General features: G+C 38.4%; 2 protein-coding genes across 2 annotated transcripts; both read left to right on the forward strand.

Annotated features, from left to right (window-relative positions):
• The first annotated feature begins 1251 nt into the window (after nt 1-1251).
• Nucleotides 1252-3635, forward strand: LOC144657802 (uncharacterized). The gene is made up of 2 exons (XM_078518166.1): nt 1252-1993; nt 2835-3635. Exons 1-2 carry the CDS (start codon nt 1690-1692, stop codon nt 3518-3520), a joined length of 990 nt encoding a protein of 329 aa, XP_078374292.1. The 5' UTR covers nt 1252-1689; the 3' UTR covers nt 3521-3635.
• A 4132-nt stretch (nt 3636-7767) lies between these two features.
• On the forward strand, nt 7768-9987 carry LOC144657803 (membrane progestin receptor gamma-B-like). The gene has a single exon (XM_078518168.1). It carries the CDS (start codon nt 8112-8114, stop codon nt 9225-9227), a length of 1116 nt encoding a protein of 371 aa, XP_078374294.1. The 5' UTR covers nt 7768-8111; the 3' UTR covers nt 9228-9987.
• The last annotated feature ends 655 nt before the right edge of the window (nt 9988-10642 follow it).

The following is a 10642-nucleotide window of genomic DNA, read 5'->3' on the forward strand; positions in this document are numbered from 1 at the left end:
GATTGTAAACTATAGCTGATTATAGTGACGATGCATTTTTAGCATTTAATGTATTTTATTACGGCCCACGGTTTCCTGTTTGAATGCATTTTACTGAGCTGTTGCTAAATGATTATAGCTGTAGTAAAGACAAACAGACAAATATTAGTCTTACTATGCCAGCCCCGAGAGAACAGGGCAAAACTGAAAAGTAAAAAGAAACCTGCGAGCGGGCTACGAAAATGACAGAGCCATATTTCGCGTGGCTTAATTTTCGCGATTTCAGGGTAAAATGATGAAAGAAACTGATTTGGCGAAAAAACGTTATTGTTCAAATCATTTCCATTAAAAGATGCACAATATTTAAACTTTATGAGCGAAGAAAGCGTACTTGGGACAGGAAAAAGTCACAGAACAGCTTCAGATGATAAGTGCATTTGCGGTGCAAGGGTGATTCAGAGACCAGGCCCCAATCACCAAGCCTCTCGCATCAAGAGAAACTGGGTACTAATTCTCAAACGTCGAAGAAAACACTGTACGTGACAGGAATATAAATTGGAATGTTTAACAGCGTTTTATTGCCTTTATCCAGTTTGATACTAATCTGCATATCAAGTAGTGTGCTGTACATTATAACACTGATTTGCACTTGTTAGAAAGAAACTTCGGCCAACGCAACTGATATTGCTCGTAAACTTTATCATCTACTGTCGCAAATACCTATGTAAGATTCCAAGGCATTTATAATAACAGTTCTAGTCTAAATGACTCGCTGTCTTTAGATAAAAGCGACTTAATTTTTCACAGTAACTGTCAAATTGTTCAAATAAAGTTCCATAACGTTATTAGCAGCATATTATCAATTCCTGCCTTTTTTGCGTAAGAGATGAGGCAATTTTGTTTCAACCAATCAGAAAACGGTATTCTGTTGACTTCATAAGCCTTTATAAATCGCATTACAGTACGGAGATTATTTTCACTTCTCTTTCTCGGCGCGTTTGAGATGCAGATTCGATCACACGCAATGTTTGAAGAAAAAGAATTATCGTACTCGAGAATTTATTACAATGAACTGTAAAGTGCAATTCTTTGTTGTATGGTTTGCTGAAGTGAATTACACTTTCACAAAAGCTACAATCATGTCATTCTTTCATTATCGTTAGTTTTTGTTTTCTTACGGTAAAGGTGTGAAACATATCTTGTGTACGTGAGTTAGTTGCTATTTACTTTGCCGTCTTTCCGCCTCACGCCAGCCAGGTTTAGCTCTTTTGCGTTTGAAGTGAGACTGATAGACAGACAAAAATGGTCGTCAGTCCCTTTGTTTGAGTTTCATCCGCGCGCCTTCCAAATGCCCTTGTCAATTGGCCCGGAAGGTCGCTTTATAAGAGTATGAATAGCTGCTAACTTGAAAAGAACAGCTCTTCTGTGAACGAGAACAAAGAGCTACTAATTCCTTGGTTTACTTTGAAGTTAATGCAAAAATGGCCGCGGTTTTGAATGAGCTTGTCTGGCTTCATACGTCATGAAACGTTGAACGGAGCTGTATTTCACAAGTTGTTCAAGAAAATGCGAGGTTTTTCGAAAAATTTAATGTAAAGTGCTACTTTAACAAGAGAGGATTGTCGGAAGAGATGTCATGCAAAGACATGAATCCAAACAAATGCCAAATTTATTGAAGTTTTGAAAGCTAGTCTGGATTACTGGATCTTCATGAATTCCTCGTTGATCAGTTTCAACGGACTTCACAACGGTTCTTTCAGAACAAAACTTGCAATGGAACTTAACTATCGTAGCCATGTGCAAAATGGCGAAGAGGCAAAGCGCTCAAACGATGTTGGGAATGATTTTGAAATTAATTCATCAAATTTAATAATGAAACCTGCTTCATCCGTAAAAAAGAACGAAAGAACATTCGACTTGGGAAGCTCTGAAAATCTTACACTTCCCACAGTTTTTGAGGGAAAAATCACAAACGAAAGAAAGGTCTCTCAACATGACAAGTTCTCGACTATTGGTAAGTTTTTTTTATCAACTTACAGTCCCGTGATAACTGAGCTCTTCGTGATTTATATGAATCACTCACCAAAGTAATAAAATTTATACTGCTGGCACTGCTAATCTTGAGTTATTAAACAAAAACATAGGTATCGAGCTAGCATTTTGTCGATCTGTTAGTTTCATTTGGTATTGAACCTGCCTTGATCGATATTTTAAGAGTTTTTGATTACGTTTAACTTGTAAAAGTCTATACAATTATTTATTTATTTATTTATTTGATAATAACCGAACGAAAACCCTATTGCATTAATAAACTTAATTGATACATAAGGCTTCTTATTTGTTGTACTTATAACCGAGAAAATTGGTTGATATGAACTTAATTTGTTTTTTATTTCTTTTTAACTTGAGTCAGTTTCATATGTATCCCGTATTTTTGAACGTTCTTATATATGAAATTCAACTCAAGTCTGCAATCTTTTTCTTAATAATCCAAACAGTCTTTTGCCAGTCTCGTTGTGCTAAGACTTTGTAAGTCTTATACTAATAATGAAGTGTCATGGTTTCCATCGCTGGTCGTGCCAAGGGGAAATATTAAGAAGCTATTGGTAAAAAAAAAATCTTCGCGAAGTTTAGAATGCTTTAGTGAAAGATAACCCATGAGGTTTCTTAGAAACGAAATCTCCTTCTCAAAAAAGACACAATTCAATTACAATGTACTGCTAGGCTGTGTAATGCTTTTAATCCTAAGCTTGGATTAGGCGAGGATGTGACGCACGTACATGGATTTTGGTTGAGAAGGCTAGCACTTATTTGCTTTGGTGAGATTTTTTTATTTTATTTTTTTTTACTTGCAGTTAATCTGCCGAGGTCTGGGTCAAACCAAGACGTCAGGGGCGCGGACCCTCGGCCACTCTCCCCATTCCCCTCTCGATTGTTACCGCAGAAGAGTCTGGATGATAATTCAATACATGTACAACTGAGGGGAGTGCGCAGGGTCCAGCGTAACTTCTCGAGCCCACTCCCCACTGCAGAGAACAAGACGAATGCCCTTGGCCTGAGGATCAGGGGACGAGCTCTGTCGGATTCTCCCGCCGAAGCACTCGGAAGTCCTGTTATCCCGAGGAGACATTTTGACACCGAAAATTACCACAATCCAGAGCAAACCCAGGGAGGAATATCGCGTGTTAAGTCGTGCCCAGCAATCAAAGCTGATTCAAATGAACCGGTTGCCAAGTTTTCACTTCCATTGACCATTTCACCGCTGTCCAAGTCATCTTCCACTAGCGCATGCTCATCATTAAAACCCACTGACCAAGCAGACAGATTACCGCAGATTCATCATACGCACAGTCCAAGGCTGGTGCGCACGCGTGAAACACCAAGCGAGTGTGCGCGGGAGTTGTTTAATGTGAGTCCTATAATGGATCAGTCTGGTAACCCCTCAAACGAACCTGAAAATAACAACCTCCAGTGCAAAGTCACAGATAAAGTAGAATATTATTTGTACAGTATGTCCGTAGAGGATGACAATGCGGATTAGTTATTTGTAAAACTGAAACAGGAAGTGAATTGAGTTTAATTGTAAATGTCATTTTAAAGAGAGGTTTTCGCGATTGTGGCCAACAGCAACTTGTGGTATATTTCCTCGTATAAATTCTTTTTATGCCTTTTAATTTCTCAGTGTCTCTTTTTTTAAACAGCTTATTAAATAAATCATAGCGCAGTGAGCCCAATTCATCTTGCATACTCTGGGGCGGATTATTACTTGTTTGTAGAAACTGACTGCTACAACTTGACATGTGCATTGTCCAATGGTTTCTTTCTGACCCGAATACATGTGTTTTCACCACTCTACATAAAATCAGTAGCTTGAGTCAGTATTCAAGTCGCTGTCTGTCTCAATGTAATTTCTCGGCGTGCAATGCACAGAATGCAATATAAGCAGAACTTGTAGGGGTTTAAAGGTTTCTGATATAAGAAATTGGGCATGATCTTGTACCTAAATCAGTGATCTTGTAAAATACAAAATCTTGCGCCAAGCCACAACCCAAAACACATGAAGTTGGAAAGATCGTAAAAATAAACTGAATTACAATGCGTTTTCGATTTAACCCAGTTAACACCATAACGGGATTTATTTAGGCGATGCTCTTGCAATTGCTTTCAGTTATGTAGTTAAAAACAACTTACATGAACTAACTTTTAAGCAACAATAATAAAATTATTGTTTAATTATTTCTTAAAGTTGATGAAGGTAAATTAACCGCCTTAGCGAGTTTGGAAGGCTGACATTTCGGGCATTAGGCTTTCGTCACTTCCTTCTAACTGAAAGCCAACACTCGAAACGTCAGCTTTAATTTCCAAATTCTCTAAGCTCCAAGTTGGTCAGTGATGGGTAATTAACAAAGTCAGGTTTCACTTGCCGGTTGACCTATCACAATAGCTTGTTTAGAAACCAATAACTTAGCTAAATTATTGCCTTAACAGGCAGGCTTCGTGACAATATAAGAAAAAAATGTATTTTTACTATGACTAGAAATAATAAACTGCAGTAACACTCTGTATCTTCTTTTGTTCTTTAAAGCCGAGCAGAATATTTGCACTTATAGCTTGCAAAGTACATAAACATAATAAACTAAATAAACAAAATTCCTGCTTCAATCCACATCAGCACTAAACAATCATTCATCTAATTCTTCCTTCTCTTTAACACTTGTGTGTCCCACTACTGGAGAAAACCTCCCTTTGGCTTTACGAATAATCGAGCTCACATCCAAAGCTCCAGGGACGGGGGTCGACGACCTGCGCAGTTCCCAAGGTTTCTGCCGTCTTCCCCCGGTGGCTCCCTTCTGCCCCCTGGGCGTGCTTGGCATGGACCGCGGATCAGAACCTCTCCTTCCTAAATCTATTGGGCAATCTTCTGATATTTCAGTTATGTTTTGGAACGATGCACTTTTTCTCATCGGCAATTCTGCAGCTACCAACGTGTTGTTGTTGTTCGAAGACTTTTCATCCAGCTTTTCAAGTTTACGGAGCATTTTAACAGTTCTTGCGCGATCTTTAGAATTGCCTTTTTCGTTTTCAGAGTCCCCTTCCTCGTTAAGAGGTCTTGAGGTATTGAATGTAGAATCACTATTCTCCATATAGGAAAGCAACAAAAGTGAAAAGTTTCGTTCCCTTCGCTGTGGCGTACGTTTGGAGGTTAGCCAAGTTGCTGAACTTGACCAAATTCAGCTGTTTTCAGTCTTTCAGTAGGTACGTCCACGGTAGCTTTGGACTGTTCTATAGCTTCGGAGATTTCTTCATGTCATCTGCGTGAGCTATCCTTATTAAATCTTAGAAATGGAAGATTGTTATAAGATGTCAATGCAGATTACTAGACTGAACTGAGAACATGCTACAAGCGGTAACCAAGAGCACAAAAGAATGTTTGATCGAAGAAAAGCAAAGTTTGTTCTTGATGTTCAAATCAAACATCTAGACAATGCTGTCAGATTTATTAGCTGTGTGCAAAGAAAGACGAATAAATTTCTACTCGGTACTTAATCTGATTAATTGTTTCAAGACTGAAGGTTCTTGGAAAATTAGCTGAAACATTTTGCCATACTATTAACACTGAGTACTGGCTAGTTTATGATCAAATTCGTTCTTCATTGTAGCCAGCTCTTATAAAATAACCATATGACGTGGATGAGATGAATAACTTCAAACAAGAAAACAAAGTAATAATATACAATACTGTTTACTTAACGCTTAACGACGTAGTTATACACGAATATACGCCCGTTTTGATTAGATTAAAGATATTTTAACATAAACTGAGCAAATAAAACTGATTATATGTTTGCAATCCGAGACCGCAGGGGGCTCCAGACATGAAGGGTGTGCCACTTTATAAGCTGACTGATGTGTAATGTCATTCCCAACACTGAACACTGCTTATTGACTTAATTGTAAAATGCGCAATAATAAACTAAGAAAACATAACTGACTTTAGTGACTCATTTGCTTTGTTCAATTGTCGTTCGCTCGTTACGTGTCAATAAGTCAGTCAGTTGGTCAGTCAGTCAGTCGATCAGACAAACAGTCTGTCTGTCTGCCTGTCAGTCATTCAATCCGTCAGTCAGTCAGTCATTGTCAGTCAGTCAACTAAGCAACCAGTCAGTCAGTCAGTCAGACAGTCAGTCAGTCAGTCAGTCAATTTGTTCATTCCGTTTGTCCATTGTTCTCTCGTTCACTTCGTTCGTTCGTTGTTCGTTTGGTCCGTCCGTCCGTCCGGTCGGTCGGTCGGTCGGTCGGTCAGTTTTTCATTCATTCATTTCTCGCTCCGAGCTGGAGTCAGCTATACTGAACACTCATTCAAGTACCATGCAATCTTTATCCCCACCCTCCCCACCCTTTCCACCTCACCCAAAATGAGAGTATGTTGGCATTCGTTGAATTGTCTTCTTCCTGTGCAACAGTGAATTCTTATTTGTTCGTCTCAGCTTAACTTTGGATAAGATAATATTCAGGTGACCTTTGTGGTTCCTTAGCTTCTTACCAGGATTGTTCCGGAAGAAGCCTTTGTCATTCTATAGCGTGTACAACTATGTACACGATCAAATAACAAACATAACACAATTACCTCCTATGCAAACCACCAAAAAATTAATGAATTCTGCTAATTATTATATAAATTCTCAACTAATGAAGTTCATTTTGAGATGCTTATCTTTACGAAATAATCTTTTATCGAATGCCGGAAAGTGATGTATCACATACGTAATTGCTATTTCCTATATTTACCTGATTATGATCGTTGCAAGTTTCGCTGTAATTAAGTTTTACGCTTTTGCAATACTGTATGTATTCAGTCATGCAAATAAAGCTTGTTGTTGTACAACTTGGTCACAATCAATACACCTGTAACAATACAAACACACACATGTGCAACTTAGATCTTTCACTCCATAGCAACGTACAAAGTCAGATATATTGAAAATGATATGTAATGCAAGAAAAGCTAAGAAAGGAATAATTTATAGGAAAAATTTCAGCATGCTGGAGCAAATCTAACCAGAGATACAGTAATAATATAATAATAAGTAATAATAATAATAATAATAATAATAATAATAATAATAATAATAATTAATAATAATAATAATAATAAGAACTTTATTTAAGTGTCTGGTCTTCTAGCTAGCCTTAAGTCTTACTAATCGGGGACACTGTTTAAACTAAAGATATAATATAAGTACAAAAACGATTCTGGTCTATAGAGATATAGCGAATCAACCAGAAATTTCCTTTAAACTCCAGACTCAGGCTCTAATGTGCTTGAGGTATTTCTCATTTCTCTGATTCTCGTAGTCAGGGAATGTCTTGCTCTCTGCAGAAACTCCGTTCTTAATTTTTTGACAGTAAGCAAACAAAGACGGGAACCCATGCCAAAGAAATGTCAAATCCAGGAATAAAGTTTCGATCAGTGAATCAATAAGAAACAACATTTCGGTACTGAACTGTTTTAACTGTGTAACCATTACAATATGAGCTTTTGTTTATTTTTTGATGTACCAAGGGCATTTTTGCACTTTTGTAGCAGCACTTTTTTGCGCCAACTGATTGGCACCCAAAAAACTGTGCCCTTAAACCGTATATTTATTATTTTTGGAACAACCAATCCAGTCACTGATCCAGTTTGCAGACAATTCATTTCAGGCAAGAAGCACTTACTATGGAAATGAGCTTCTTAGCAGGCTTAATAATGTCTTCAGGGCAACTGACTGATAAATGCTGAGGTCATGTTATGTTGCACGTATAACCGTTGTTTACTATGGCCGGGTAGATCCCACGAGTGTGGATTAACCGTATGTTCGATATATAAATACTTCCAAGACATTTAAAGCTCATATTTTTATCGTCACTATTAAGTGTAAGATTATTCAAATGGGAGACAAAACTTTGTAAATGACAATTTTCAAATATTGCCATGATTAGCATATATTGGTTGGATATAATTCTTGAATATTTACAGTGGCAATGATCTGGAACAACTGAGTGAGCAGTCATCACACTGAAGCGACCTGAAGCAACAGAAGTTTGTTTTCACTTCACGTACAGTTCAAAGAATTGTTCACTAGTCTACAATGAGCAAACGACACACCAAGCAGAAATCCTTCAAGGGGGCTAATTGCAAACTTGGCAGTGGAATTTCCGAGGCTAATGGGGCTCTGGTTAATGGAAATGATCATAAGAACAATAATCACAGAAAAGCAACAACGACATACAAGTGGAAAGAGAAGGAGTCTAGCGGCCCTATCGAGCTCGTGAATTTTGATAAAGTGCCCCAGTTCTTCCGAGAACCGTTCATCATTTCGAGCTACCGTAAGTGTGATTCTTCAGCCTGGTATTGCTTCAAGAGCCTGTTCCAAGCCACAAACGAGACCATCAACATTTGGAGTCATATATTGGCCTTGGTGGTTTTCGTGCTTCGTTTCGTGTCAGTTTTCTCAAGACACAAGCCTTGGGAAGACTCACACGTGTATCCGCTGCTCTGCTTTGCGTTCGGGATCTGTATCATGTTAGTTGGGAGTGTGGCCGCGCATTTGTTTAATTGCATGTCCATAAAAGCTCGTCACATTTGCTTCTTCTTCGACTATGCTGCTATTAGCGTGTACACCTTTACAGCGGGTCAAGTGTTTTATTTTTATTCCAGGCCAGTGAACACTGACTTGTTTATTTTCAACACCCCTGCCCTGTTCCTTGGAATTTCAGCTGCCATCTCGTTCGCCTCGACATTCGCGTGTTGCTACTCGTTTAGCAGCAGAAGCCGTTTCGATGCAGCTGTTAAAGCAGGCACTTACTCAAGTTCTTGGCTATTCAACACGTCGCCGTACCTGACAATGCTGTCTCTATGTGACACGACATGCAGCAGCCGTTCATCCGTGCATTATTTCTCACGACATTGTTTGTTCTACTTGGGTGGAACGCTCGCTTACGTCTGCCGCATCCCAGAGCGCCTCATGATTGGTGTGTTTGATATCCTGGGCCACAGCCATCACTTTCTTCACATCCTGTGCGCTATCGGTGCAGCGGATGAGTTCTCAGCTGTTGAACTAGACATGTTACAGAGAAGAGCAGTTATTGAGCCACTCCCAGGCCCCACATTTGCAAACAGCATTTTGCTGACGTGTTTGGTGGTGCTTGGGAATATTTCTGTGGTACTGTTGTGTGCAAAGCGATTACATATGCGACAACACTAATTCGAACTTGGACTTTGGGCTGTGGCTATTTGAATAATAGACTAGTGCAGTTATAAACGCTCTATAAGGTAGTAGAACTGTCATAAAGCCAAAAATTAACCATACCTAAAAACTCGCCCTTTTCGAAGATATTAGAAGTTAACAAAAATACAAGAGATGGGGGCTTTTTTAAGCTTAGAATCGGCGGAGAAAACAAAGGCCAAATTATAAACTGCGCGATATATTATTTTAAGAAAGGATGAAACACAGTAATTTTGTTTTTCGGTTGGAACTTCACGGTCTATTTTTGCATTCAAGTGCTATTAGCTGTTTTTTGGTATTGCTCATAAGCATGAATGTGTCAATTTTCGCTTTAACTCCGATGGCGCGACCAGTTTTTCGAAAGATCGATGCTGTGAAAATGTGAAAATGTGAAAACAGATAATAACATACATAAGGGACGGCAGTTTTATTTTAAATTAACTTGTTGAAAGCACCTGGGTTTCACTGAAAGCATCAAACAATGAAATTAGCGTCCTTGACGTTGGCATTTTTCCCATATACCTGGGTTTCTGTGGAAACATTTATTTCATTCATTTCGGAAAAATGCGTAGTGAATAGATTAAATAGTCTAATTGTTGCTAAGAATTTCATTAGATCCACCTATTATTTAACAGGTTTGTACTCTTAACTGATCCCAGTTCTAACGCAATTTTTGCAATACATAAAGCATCACTAAAACGCACTAAAATAAGTCAAGCAAATAAATGAAGATGGAAATATGGCGTATGATTGAATCTCATTTCTGATCAGTACCTCGCTGTTCTCGTTAGCATGACTTAAAGTCGGAGCAAAATTTATTATTTTTCTGATATATTTCACTTCTTGGGTTGTTCCTGGGAGTTTTGTTTTTACTCTGCTCCTGTATAGCAGTCGTTTCTTTTAGAGGCGCGCGAAGACTTGGGGCGCAGCCCCAAAAAATTAAACCCCTCCCTTCCCCCCATCTCCTTTTGCTCCGTGTCTCACCACAAGCTTCACCCTTCTCCTGTGAAGACGCATTGTACTTGTTCTTTGTTCAGCAAACAAATTTCATGTATTAACTCGTTTTGGACACTCAGGCAAACAAAATACATTTTATTTCTCCCAAAGTAATTATACTGTTTTATTGCCGTATATACTTCCACGTTCACACTATTTATTCATTATTTGACAAAGATTGCAGACTGACAATAGAACGCTCATAATTTTTGAACTGTTTAACCAGAAAACATGAGAGAACGTTTTTATCTTTTAAAAAATTCAAGAAATGTCAAGAGCAGAACGAAGTTGAGTGAGTAACGGTCAGTAACTCATGTGCGGTCCCGGACTAAAAATTAACATACAAATTGAAATAGGAGCTGTCAAAATAATAGATATAAGAAAGATCCACGACTCAA

This window comes from Oculina patagonica, chromosome 6, assembly GCF_052425735.1.
Source record: "Oculina patagonica isolate OP01 chromosome 6, crgOcupat, whole genome shotgun sequence".
In the NCBI taxonomy this organism is placed as follows: domain Eukaryota; kingdom Metazoa; phylum Cnidaria; class Anthozoa; order Scleractinia; family Oculinidae; genus Oculina; species Oculina patagonica.

Coding starts and splice junctions, on each gene's coding strand:
- LOC144657802 (XM_078518166.1), top strand. CDS start 1,690: ATGAATTCCTCGTTGATCAGTTTCAACGGACTTCACAACGGTTCTTTC. Junction 1,994..2,834: donor TGACAAGTTCTCGACTATTG/GTAAGTTTTTTT, acceptor TTTTACTTGCAG/TTAATCTGCCGAGGTCTGGG.
- LOC144657803 (XM_078518168.1), top strand. CDS start 8,112: ATGAGCAAACGACACACCAAGCAGAAATCCTTCAAGGGGGCTAATTGC.